General features: G+C 35.3%; 1 protein-coding gene across 4 annotated transcripts in view; it reads right to left on the minus strand.

Annotated features, from left to right (window-relative positions):
* Positions 1-2,673: 2,673 nt before the first annotated feature.
* Positions 2,674-13,559, minus strand: part of ZZZ3 (zinc finger ZZ-type containing 3) — a 111,964-nt gene continuing 101,078 nt past the window's right edge. For all 4 annotated transcript variants that reach the window (XM_082615672.1, XM_082615673.1, XM_082615670.1 and 1 more), the window contains 4 exons: positions 13,223-13,375; positions 6,939-7,073; positions 4,269-4,369; positions 2,674-3,967 (listed from right to left, as the gene is read on the minus strand). In XM_082615672.1, the coding sequence (XP_082471798.1) occupies positions 3,823-3,967; positions 4,269-4,369; positions 6,939-7,073; positions 13,223-13,375 (534 nt within the window). In that variant the 3' untranslated portion in view covers positions 2,674-3,822. The remainder of the gene's footprint in view (positions 3,968-4,268; positions 4,370-6,938; positions 7,074-13,222; positions 13,376-13,559) is intronic.

Consider the following 13,559-nt stretch of genomic DNA (forward strand, 5'->3'; position numbering starts at 1 on the left):
TTATTCCTCCCAGAGCCCTGTAAAGGAGATCTCCTGAGGCAAACCCTCTAAGGGTCCCACAGAGGCACTCACAGACACACTCAGACATAGGTGGTTTCTCTAACTTCCTAGAGAAAAATGTAACCAAAACATTGGTCCTACTACCAATAAATATTTATTGAGAATCTACTAAGAGCCAGGCCCTAAGGATAAAGATAGACACGGATGGTCTCTGTCCTCATGGAGCTAAATGTGACACCATGCTCAAAAATCCATTTAATCAGCTACTTGAACTGTAGGGGAAAAGGTTGTTTTTTTTTGTTTTTTTTTTTTTCTGGGATCATATAAACAGAAGCCCATTTTTCTTCAAGATGTGAAATAAAAACAAACCTTTAGAACCTAAATAGGACATAATCTTGTGTAAAAATCTACTTGTTATCTGGAGGCTTTCAATCTACCCAGTGTACCTAGAATAATGCCCTTCAAACTTTGTTATCCACAGTAAGAAGTATAGTTTATATAGCATGCCACTCTTATGTTTATAACTAACATAGAAATTTGCGAAGTATTTATCCTTAATACATGTCATATATTATTTTTTTAATTTCATAAAAAAATGTTCCTCATACCTCAGTAAATTGTTGTGTTCTGCAATTTAATTTAAACAAAAGAGAAAAGGAGAGAAAAATGGACACAGCATACTATTAGGTTAAGTGAGAGGCACCAAATATGCAGGGAAACAAATCGTAACTGAGGCAGATGACCCAAGTCTTCAGTCCCAGCTTCACCTAAAGCCTCATGACCACATGTCTGCTGTCAAATTAGAATATGTAAATTATGTGTTTTCCTAATTCGTCATGGGGCAGACGATTTCACAGATCGATGGGTTTCTCCATCCACCGATATGCTGCTCTATTCTGAGCTATAAACCTGGACGTGTGCTCACGTTTGTACTCTAGGGTGCATACCGCACCAGAAGAAAAGACAGAAAAGCAACTCCTGCACACCTCCACCTCCACCATCTCTGAGACCCCTGACACAAAGGGAATATTCTTGCTCAGACGCTGACTCTGAAGCAATCTGTCTGGGTTAAAATCTAAGCATCACCACTTTACTAACTATATGACCTTGGGCAAGTTACTTAACCTCTCTGGCTAGATTTCCTCATATGAAAACAGGATAAAAATGAACCTGCCTCATAAGGTTGTACGGATTAAATTCGTTACCGTATGCTTGCTTGGCACATAACAAGCACCCTATCCGTGTTTGCTATTATTCTTAGCACACATCACACACCAACCAAAATTCCCTCTGCCTAAAAACATTAAAGCAGTGGTTTTAGGTGTCATTAAAAGTTCCTTCAGTTCTTAGCAAATAACTTGAGCAGAATATTTCAGGAAATACAACTGACCTACTGAATACTACTAAATAAGTGATGCTTTAACAAGTAGGTCTATGTTGTCTTTTACAACCAATGCTTCTGTGTAGGAGATGGAAGACCTACTTGCAAATGAGAGCCCTGTGCATTCCTGCAGTCCTCACATTAAAACAACAACAAAACACATTACCACTACTACTACCCTTTTAAAGCCGTGAGGACTATTTGCTTGGAGCTGAAAAATGCAAAATAAACACATCTTTGCTCAAGCAGAAAATAATCCTCTTTGTTACTCAAAATTCTCAAAATCTTTGTCCTTAAAAAAATACATTTAAGTGGATTTATTTTGTCTATTCTTCTTATATAAATATCAATTGTATCACTCTTTCAAAGCATACTTCATACTTTATGGGATTTTTGAATGGCTCTGAATGGCTCTCCAAAACTGACTGGTATTACTTCTATGCAAACACAGAAGTTACAGAAGTTACCATCAAGTGCTACTTCAACTTTACTACAAGTTGAAGGTAGATCTCTGGCATATTCACTTGTAGTTTAATAGCCAAATGCCCAGAATGTTAATGATTCCCCTCTTCTTGCCCCAACTAATAATTCCAGAGCAAAAACTCTAACTCAAGTCCATTTCCTTTTCTTCTGATGTGATATATTTTATCAAAATCATCAGTATTCTTTAATCAATATATTACTTTAAAATTCTCATATTTCTATAGTTAAAATTATATTAACTTTTCTCAATTAAAAAAATTCAGGGTATGATTTCAGTACCCTGCAATGTATTGAAGAGGACTGGTAAATAATGTCCCCTTGATTTCAAATTGGAAAAAACAGGAGACTCTAAAAATTGCATCAGTATACTTAATCAATCTTAGAATATTTATATTTTCTTTTCCAGTAGTCAATAATAATTTCCACGGAATACAGTGATTTTCAAAAACCACTTATTTAACACAAGGGGGGCTTATTTCGTCAGAAAGAATGATGGTTAGGTTACAAGTTTTCAACCTAAGTTTAGTTTTCACATCTGGACATTAATAATTGTCTTTTTCTTTAACCATGGTACATATTCTTTTTTGTTAACCTAGTTTAGTGTTTCAGCACACACACTGAGTGAAAACATTACCATCTTTTACAGAGCTTCTCAAGTTTACCTTCTTTTCCATCATATAGCCCTTACTCTTTTTTAAGGGACAGATAGGTAAAAGAAAAAAGAAAAAAAAAACCTTAAAAAATTGTTTTGGTTTTAATACTAGTAAAAATAAAATCCAAAATCTAACCGAAGGAAGTCACAACAAGCATTCTATAATATAAACAGACAGTATCCACATAGTTTATTTCTCACAGTTCTTCTGACAAATGAACATTATTCAAGAACATACTGTATACACAGATAAGAAGAAACATACAAAATGTTTTAAATGATGCACAACAAAATCCAGCAGTATAAAAGAATGCATGTGAACTCTTGCTCACTGCACAGACTAAATTTAATCACTTGTTTAAATAGTAATAAAAATACAATCTTTTATGGATCTTGTGCAGACTACAAAAGAGGGAAATTATTACCATATATATGATTTTTCTATTAGGCAGTTTTCTTCAATGAGTTGCACTGACAACTCCAAATACAGAGGCAGAAGGCTGTGTATTTTAAAGGAATTAATGTTGTGAATTAGAGACTTTACACGGTTACTACCACTGGCACTTTTCACCATAGTTTGTACACATCACATGATCATCTTATATAACATTACATTTAAAAAATATATCTGAGTGACAATTTCATAACATTCACACACCATGAGTTGGTTAAGGAAGCAATGCCACAGTTGCCTCCTGTAGTGCTTCACTGTTGGTAATAAGGACAGTTCATTGTGGTTAAAAGAAATTAGACATCAATATGGTTAAGCAGCTCCAATTTACTAAAGGCCATCAGCGGCCACCACTGGGACAGTGAGTTCTTTTAAAGTGTATATACCCTAGAAGCAAACACCATCATTGGTTAAAACTTTGTCTAAGGAAGTCAGTTTCTGTGCTGGAAACTATTTTCACAAAACTGAAAGCTACTAAACTGTTTTAATATAAATACTTTGTCTTCTCATTAGCATAGTTATGAGCAAGTTCTTTGAAACCTTTGGAATTTACTCTCTCTTTAATATGTGCTCTCATTTCCATCTCACCCATTTAAGATCACCACCTAAAAGGCTTTAAGGTGGTGGTGAGAATTTCACCAGGGAAACCCTTTTGCTCACCAGGAATGTTCAGCTGTTGAACAGTGATCTAGAGCCACAACGGTGCAGAGCTGTTGACGAGAACACTCAGGAAGCTGTCATGCTGTGAGTGTCATTTCAGGGAAAGTAGAGAATCTTTCCAAACTGTGCACATAATTCACAATGATACCATTGCTATGTGTTGAAGAGGACTAGTATACGATGTTCTCTTCCATGTCATCTGTTTGCTGGAAAGTAGTTTGGGTCAAGGTAATTATAACTGGTGCCCTGGGACACACAGTAGTCTCTGTCTAAGAATGTCTCTGACCTATAAACAGGTTCTAGTTGGTGATCTTCCTTGTGAATATCTGTTTCATGAAGGCTGAAAAGAAAACACACACACACACACAAACACATCATTACATGGCATTGGATGCATTTTGGTCTAGATATTATCAAACTTCCTCACAGCTCTACCTGTTTAAATCCATTAATCTATCAAAATCTCTAATGGAAAGTTACTTGAGATATGGTGTCATTAAGGAAAATTTCTTAATTGTCTAGAATAGCAAAGTTCAACCCATTAAATGTGGTGATTTTCTAAGCAGTTTAGAAATCAAACTCACTAGTGTCTGAGAAGCTCTTGTCAAAATTTAAGACTTACAATGAAAGATAACACTTACCAGTCTGAACAAGAATCACAGAAATCCAAAGACATTTCTGGAGGACAATCCTGGCAGTGCCACCGAACACCCTGGATAGGTTCTATGCCACAGTTATCACACTATTAAAGATTCAGAGAGAAAAAGTATTAAACTATATCGTTCTCAAGCTTTCTTTATTCCTGCTGGGCAACACATAATGTGCACATAGACATTCTCTCCTCTCTCCCCATGCACCATACAGTGGGATAACACAAAAAATGGTTATAAATTAGGCACAATTTCTAGCAAACTAGCTGAAACTCTATCCATTCAAGATTGAGCTACAATACAGATGGGTGAGAGGAACATCATAATATGCTTTAATTTATTTTTAAAAATCTTAAGTAAATCATCGGCAAACTTGGGCATTTGGTTATTAGTAGCTATTGACTTGAAAGGTACCTCAGACCAGTGTACAATGACTGGGATTGAGAACCACTGACTTAATACCATAGTTAAAACTATCCAAATATGTTACAGAACTACTTAAAACAGGCTACCACAGCTAACATAAACCCAAGTGAACACAAAATCCTCTCTGAACTTTCATCGTACTGAGTTACTTTCCAAAGCCTTGAAGGCTCCTAATAACCAATGCCCACCATGAAGAAAAGGCAAATTTAGCTCTTTCTCAGTGTTGTGGCAGTGTGGTAGCCCTCGGTGTGTTCTGCGCAATCTTGGAAATCAAAGTAAACCTCATTTCTAGTTTCTTTGATCATCAGGCCAACTAGAGTGGCTGACAGACTGGCAAACAAGCCACAGCTGGGTCTTACAACAAAATTATGAGAAGCGGAGAGAGTTTCTTCCTGGAAAGACATAGCTGTCAATTAGGAAAATCTCTAAATGGAGAAGCAGGACCACTGAAAGATCAAGAAAATAAAATCATTTAATATAGTCTGGCTAATAGCCACTCCAGAGGATCAGAGGTATAAGAATTTTGTTTTAAATTTATTAAGTCACAGCATACATCAGTATTTTTATGTGTACCACTACCAGCAAATCTGTAGTTCATGGTCTCAATTTTACTTCCTCCAATCCCACCAAGTATAGCCAGTTCTAATGTCTAAGGTGTTCTCAAACCTGTCAATCTCTCTATTTCTGTAGCCACCAGTCAAGTTCAGGACATTCTCATCTTTTGTCTAAATTAATGAAGAGAATCTCGAACTAGTCTCCCTGCCCTCAGCCTTGCTTTCTTCCTATCCATTCTCCATACTAATGCCAGAATGATCTTTTTCCCCCTTCACTTAATTTTTTTTCAATTACATAAAAAATATACATGAACAAATTATTATTTAAAGAATTTAACAACACTGTAGTCAGAGATTAAGAGTTATCCACTCTAAACCCACTGCCTTCCTAAGGGTTGTAATTGTTTAAGGAAATAGAATGATCTGTCCAAAATGCAAATTTCATGTTACTCTGCTTAAAATCCTTCAAAGTTTCTCCAACATTTTAGAAGAATTTAAACTCCTTAGCAAAATTTCCAAGGCAACTAAATAGCCTCTCACTACTCTCCAGTATGCAGGCTAGTCACACTCAACTAATTCATTCATTTAACTTCTCTAAATCACTTATGAGATGAAAACAGAATAGGGAAGGATGTGAGTCCATCTTGTTTACTGCTGAATCCCTAGCACTTAGCAAAGTGCCTGGAACATAAATGGATATTTCAAAATTTTGTGGCATGAATAAATGTATTTCTACTAGCCCCTCAAAAAACAGCAGAGATAACTGAATCTGAATGGGGAAAAGAAATTTCTGATCCATGAACAACAGCAACAACAAAAGAAATACCTCTATGGATGAATGGATAAAGAAAATGTGTTCTCTCTCTTTCTCTACACACACACACACACACACACACACACACACACACACACACACACACAGGAATATTATTCAGTCATAAAACAGAAGGAAATCCTGCCATTTGTGACAATATGGATGAAACCTAAGGACATTATGCTAAGTGAAATATATCAGACACAGAAAGACAAATACTATATGATCTCACTTAAACGTAGAATCCAAAAAAGTTAAATTCACAGAAGCAAAGAATTAGAATGGAGGTTGCTGAGGGTTGCCAGGGGCTGGGGGGCGGGGGGGAGGTAGTGGTGGGCGTGTTGTCATTGGTCAAAGGGTACAAACTTTCAGTTATAAGATGAATAAGTTCTGGGGGTCTAATGTACAACACGGTAATTATAGTTAATAATACTGCATTGCATACTTGAAATTTGCTGAGAGAGCAGATGTTAAGTGTTCTTATCTCAAAAAAAAAAAAAGGTAACTATGCGAGGTGAATTTTCTTTGTATCTTAAATTTTTTGTACACCTTAAATATGTACAGTTTTTATTTGTCAGTTATATCTCAGTAAATTTGGGGTGGGGGAATAGCTAGAAAAACTTCTCATCTCATATATTACCTCAAAGTATACCTGTATATTTTTCTTCTCTATCTTTACTGAATCATAAATCTCTTGACACCAGTAACTGTGGCACACTACTTTGTATAAATGAACAGGACAAGAGCTAAACTTACTTTTATCTGTGTGCTTGAAAGTCGTGGAGCTTAAAGCTCCGAAAACCACCTTAAATATATCTTATCATCCTTTCAAAAATTAAATGAATAGAAAAATTAAGTAGAATTTACCTTGAAGCCCACATGTTGCACAAATCCACTTTCGGCTTGCATTTGCTGAAGTTTCTGTTTTTTTAACTTTTTAAACTGTAATAGTTCCTTATATTCAGGTAAATTCCTATACATAATAGGAATACTTTCTTCATCCTATTGAAAAAAACAAAACACAAAACAAAAATGTTAGTTTCATAATTAAAATGAACTAGTATAAGAAATACTGATAAAGAATATTTTTCTATGGACAAGATATTTTTCACATTTAAGAGACCCTCAACCTTTTAGGGCTCACAGAAATTCAGCACTACTATCAGCAGTATTTTAGACTAATACTTCTGGAGGTCTTCTTTTTTTTTTTTTTTTTTGCAGTACACGGGCCTCTCACCCTCTCACTAAGAAGTCCTAGAGGGCTTCTTAATGCAATAGTAATACTGAACTGTAGTAGGCATCTTCATAATGCAAGTACCAGGGGAACAAGGCGTGACTCCCACCTCTGTCATACACTAACGCAGTTCAACCCCACCCCAACGAGTTCATGGCGACTTGGAAGACTCCTTGTAATCTGCTTCTTCCTGATCTGCAGGAAGCTCCTCTTCTCCAATCTAACAGATTTTTAAGCTTCCTCAGGTAAATATGACATTTTCTTTTTTTTTTTTTTATAGATACAGTAATGTGCACAAATCTTTTTTTTTTAATTTTTATTTATTTATTTATTTATTTATGGCTGTGTTGACTCTTTGTTTCTGTGTGAGGGCTTTCTCTAGTTGTGGCAAGTGGGGGCCACTCCTCATCGCGGTGCGCAGGCCTCTGACTATCGCGGCCTTTCTTGTTGCGGAGCACAGGCTCCAGACGCGCAGGCTCAGTAATTGTGGCTCACGGGGCTAGTCGCTCCGCGGCATGTGGGATCCTCCCAGACCAGGGCTCGAACCCGTGTCCCCTGCATTGGCAGGCAGACTCTCAACCACTGCGCCACCAGGGAAGCCCCGACATTTTCTTAACAACAAGCAAACTAATCTCTGCTCTGTTTTCTGCTCAGTACTCCCAATGATCAAGACAGTACATTCCTCTTACTCAAAAGGATAAACTTAAGTTACAAAGATTATTATTTACAATAAAGAAATGAACAGTAAAAGCTATATGAATTTGAAGTTGACAGATGAATAACTAACTGCTTCCTATTTTCCCAATTTATTTGTGCTCTGCTACCCAGGATCCATTTCTTCCCTTTGCTACCTCATGACTGATCCCATGGTCACTGATTTCCACAACCCTCCAAAAAGCATCCCCAATTCATTAATCCCGTGGTTCCATCAATTCCCAATCCTGGACCAGACAACCCCTGCACCCCCCGTTCCTCCTGCTCTCCATGTTAGGTATTATTAACTACTATATTTATATTATATCAAGGAGACTGATGTTTATAGAAATTATAACATATGCCCAAGCTTACATAGTTAATTAGTTGCAGATTCAAGTGATTTGAACCCAGATTTGTCTATATAACTAACCCCTTACACACCTAGCAGCCCAAGGCCTAAATCTAAGTGTTATCCTTAATTTTATACTGTCATATCTAATATAACATAATTCTGTCACTATTTAATACTACCTAAAATCTCTCTCATATCAGTCCTCTATAGCATCCACTCCCTCCTCTGTCTCACTGTTGCTAAAAATGGCTTCCTCGCTATCTACAGTGTCAAGTCCAAAGTCCTCAGCTGGATAATGATTCTTTATAATCTCACACTTCACCTACCTTATCTCCCACTATCTTTCATCCATTTCAAATTCTTGTCAACTAAAGATGTTAAATTATAGCTACTGCCTTCCTATGTTACCCCTGAGAAAGACAACATAAATAATGTAATAAATATGTAATACCAATAAATATGATGTAACCCATATAATTAAATAATGTAGTAAGAAATTTTATAATAAAATGTATTAAATTTAGAGATTTTAGGCAAATACAAAGAATACAAATTCTGCTAAATTTTTTAATTTGCATTTTAAGTCTAAGGGTATTATTAAATTTGGTCAACAAGATTAAGTTAGATATATGTATACATATAGCTGATTCACTCTGTTATACAGCAGAAATTAACACAACATTGTTAAGCAATTATACTCCAATAAAGATGTTAAAAAAAAAAGTTAAATCACCTCACACCCACTAAGATGGCTACTATCAAAATTAAAAAATAGTAATAATAAATGTTGGCAAGGATGTAGAGAAACTGAAACTTTTGTACACTGTTGGTGAGAATATAAAATGTTGTAGCCATTATGGAAAACAGTACTGTGGTTCCTCAAAAAATGAAACAGAATTACCATATGATCCAGCAATTCCACTTCTGGGTATATACCCAAAAGAATTTGAGAGCAGAGACTCCAACAGATATTTGTACACCCGTGTTCACAGCAGCATTAGTCACAACAGCAAAAAGGTGGAAGCAACCCAAGTGTCCATTGACAGAAGAATGGATAAATAAAATGTGGTATGCACACTCAATGGAATATTATTTGGCCATAAAAAGGAAGGAAATTGTGACACATGTTACGTGATGGATGAACCTTGATGACATTATGCTAAGTGATATAAGCCAGTCACAAAAGGACAAAAACTGTATGATTCTACCTATATGAGGTACCCAGAGTAGTCAAATTCAAAGAGACAGAAAGTAGAATGGTAGTTGCCAGGAGCTAGAAGGAGGAGGGAATTGGGAGATGATGTTTACTGGATGCAGAGTTTCAGTTTTGCAAGACATAAAGAGTTCTGGAGATTCGTTGCACAATAATGTAAATGTACTTTAACACCACTGAACTGTACACTCAAAATTGGCTGGTAAATTTTCTGTTATGGGTATTCAGCACAATTAAAAATTAAAATTCCATACTATTCAGCCATCAAAAAAAAAAAGATAAAATCTTGCCAGCTGTGGCAACAAGGATGGACTTTGAGGGAATTGATGCAAAGTGAAATAAATCAGAGGAGAAAGACAAACACCAAGATTTCACTCTTATGTTGAATATTAAAAAACATAAAATAAATAAACAAACAAACAAATTAAAACAAAAACACATACAGGTACGGAGAAAAGATTGGTGTTCTTTCCACAGAGGGGAAGAGTGGTAGGGGGAGGGAGAAATGGGTAGAGGGAGTCAAATGTATGGTGATGGATAGAAACTAGATTTTTTGGTGGTGAGCACACTGTAGTGCATATATATTAGTTGAATTACAATGCTGCACACATGAAACATATAATGTTATAAACCAATGTTACCTTAAAATGAACAAAAAAAAACAAATAAATATTTTTAAAATGCTCACCCATAAACAGATTTCCTAGTTATAATCATTTTAAATTTACTTAAAGGAGAAATACTATGACCAATTTCAAGGGGGTCTAAATGGTATACAGATTGTCTCTCTAGCTACTGGTTTTCTGAAAAGAGAAACTGAAATCTATACATTTTACACTAGAGGATTCATAAATATACATTTAAATAGCTATTTTAAAGTAATCAGAATGATGTAAACTGGTGCTCATTTTAAAATAAATAAATAAAATCAACCAAACAAAAGCTAAATCAAATTCAACCACCTATACTATACTATATTTTGCCAATTTTCTCAAAATGTACTTCTTTTAAGCAACCCATCATCACTCCTCACCTAGCTAAGTTTTATTCATCCTTCAATGGCCAACTTGACTATCACTTCCTTGGGTCTTCTACTTAAACTCTCAATCTGAATTAAGTACCTCTAAAATAATTACAATGACAACTACTTTTGAAGCATTTTTAAAATTTTGTAATTTATTGATGTGATTACACATTTATCTCCTCCCACAAAACTAAGCTTTATGAGAACCCCAAGATCATAGATATTTTATTCATAACTATGGAGCTGACCTCTAGCAGAGCCTGTTACATATTAAGTGTAAATAAACATTTCTCAAATGAGTAATTCTAATAGTCACAAAATACAAAATTACACACAAATGCCATATCTTAAGACACAGCAGAATATAGCTGTTTTTCAAAAAGACAAGTTTAAAAAGAAAAAAAAATTTAAGAATACAGTCATTTTACAGTAGTTTCATACCAAAGTATACAATCAGTGTTTGATTAATCTAGAAACAGAACAAAGGAGACTTATTTTTATCTGCTGACTTTTCATTAAAATCTCCTTTTCCAGTTACCATATATAATTAAAGTATTAAGGAAGATATAAGGCAATCTTCATGTCCTTTAAGCAAGGAATAAGAATCATGTTACTTATTGAGGAAGAATTTTAGCATAGTAAAATAAAAAATATTAACAGCAATAAAAAGGAATCTCTGAATGTAAAGTAAAATGAAATGAATTAACCTAAATTAGCATCCAGTTGATGACAACACAGAGAGGAATTAGTCCAAGAGGATTTAAAAAGTATAATTTATATGGGAACATATGTATATGTATAACTGATTAAATTTGTTATAAAGCAAAAAAAAAAAAAGTATAATTTGACTTTATTTCTGTAGTTGGGTATATCCTAAGGCAAAAACAGTGCTACCCGGGGCTTCCCTGGTGGCGCAATGGTTGAGAGTCCGCCTGCGGATGCAGGGGACATGGGTTCGTGCCCCGTTCTGGGAAGATCCCACATGGCGCGGAGCGGCTAGGCCCGTGAGCCATGGCCGCTGAGCCTGCGCGTCCGGAGCCTGTGCTCCGCAAAAACAGTGCTACCCCAAAAACCTGTTTTCAGGATCATATTGTTGATGGCAGTGTTAGTATTATTAAATTCTGAGACTACTGTGGGCAGTGTGAGACAAAGAAAGTAAGCATTATGTTGATGTCACTGATAACTGGAATTTTCAGCATGGGAGAAAAATGATACATATTAAAGATCAACACGGGTTAAGTAAAATTCCCACAGTCCTTAAGTTGAATTTGAAATAAAATGATGAATTTATGATGTCTTTTAATTTTAACAAATATATAACATATTTCTCAGCTCTGTCCACTATATAGGCTTAGATACAATGATCAATCCAGTAGCAAGTAACATCCTATATCAGGATAGAGCCTACAAATACCATTTCTCAATAAAAGAAAGCAGAACTGACTCCAGGTCTGAAGCAGGAAATATACAAGATGAGCCTGGAATTTCCTTGTGCTACCGGACAGTAAGGAAGCTATAAAAGATTACTAGAGTCTTGTCAAAAGAACTCAAAATCCAGCTTGATTAGGTTACAACCAACCAATGGGCCAATTTGTACACTAATAAAGACAATAATATCAATGCACTGAAACACATTAAATATATTTTAAGTCCAACAATTCATAAGACTACAAAAATTTTAAAACCTCATGAATCAATCTGGAGGATATCAGAGAACAAACTCATTATTTTAAAAACAAGAAAATAAAGGGAAGAATCAAGCAGTTATGCTGCGTTTTCTGTATGTAACTTAGGATAATCAAATAGTTGATGGGGGGGTTACTTTGTGAATATTCTATCAAATAAATGAAGAAAGGATTTTACTATTTTGTAACATCTAATGAGTTAATGGATCTAAGCAACAATGCATGCTATGTCAAACCGATAAAAGTATACATGAAGTAGTCCTGCCCACCCTAACAAACAAAAAAACAAATAAACCTGAATCTGATCAGTTATCTAGACCTATCAACTTATAGGAAATTCAGGGAACAGAGGAACAGATTAAATGACACCAAGGAGATGCAAACAACAAAATCCACACTGAGGTAAATTCTACAAGACAAATAACCCAGTTTTTCAACAAAACAAATGTGAGAGGGGAAAAAAGAGGAGAGAGAAAAGGGCGGGGGGTGGGGAGGAACTACTGCAATTTTTGATTTGGGAAATGTGAACTGACTGTATATCTGGATTATATAAAGAAGTACCTTTTAATAAACTTGACAATGATATTTTATAATGTCTGGAACTTGCTCCAAAATAATCCCAGACAGAAAGTTGGGTGGGTGGGAAGTATAGATGAAGATAAGATTGCCACAAACTGATAACTGTTAAAGTTGAATAATGGGTGCACATGGGTTTATTTTTGTATATGCTTGAAAGTTTCTTCATAAAAACATTTTAAAAGCCCATTGTAAAATAAGTTTGACTAGTTAATTAAAAGAAAAGAAAGCAACATTCTCTGAAGAATAGGAATAAATAATTAGGAAATCCTGGTGCTCCCATTCTGTATCCTGGTCTGTATAATACATAGATAAAGATAGATAGATAGATAGATAGACAGATATAAATATAGTATAAATAGATAACTTACTGATGCCTCCTCCATAGCAGTGTTCATGTGGCTACGAAAACAGGATCGGTCATCATCTTCATCCATATACACTGGTGGTTCATGGGAAGTCATGAAAGTGGAAGGTTTAAAGAGATGCTTATTAAGGGGGTGCTGTCGTCTGCTTGTTGAAGACTAAGTGAGAAAACAAATTTTTAATTGGGATAGTGGACAATCATTAAAAGAATCAAAAATATAAATGCTACTTCCTGCAAGTCTGCCTAATCAGAAGGACTGCACCTCTACCCTTCAGCATACTCTTACGTGGTTGCTTTTTCTATTTAATCTGGATTTTTAAAAAGACAACAAGCCTTAAATA

This window comes from Mesoplodon mirus, assembly GCF_964341445.2.
Source record: "Mesoplodon mirus genome assembly, chromosome: 3".
Classification (NCBI taxonomy): Eukaryota; Metazoa; Chordata; class Mammalia; order Artiodactyla; family Ziphiidae; genus Mesoplodon; species Mesoplodon mirus.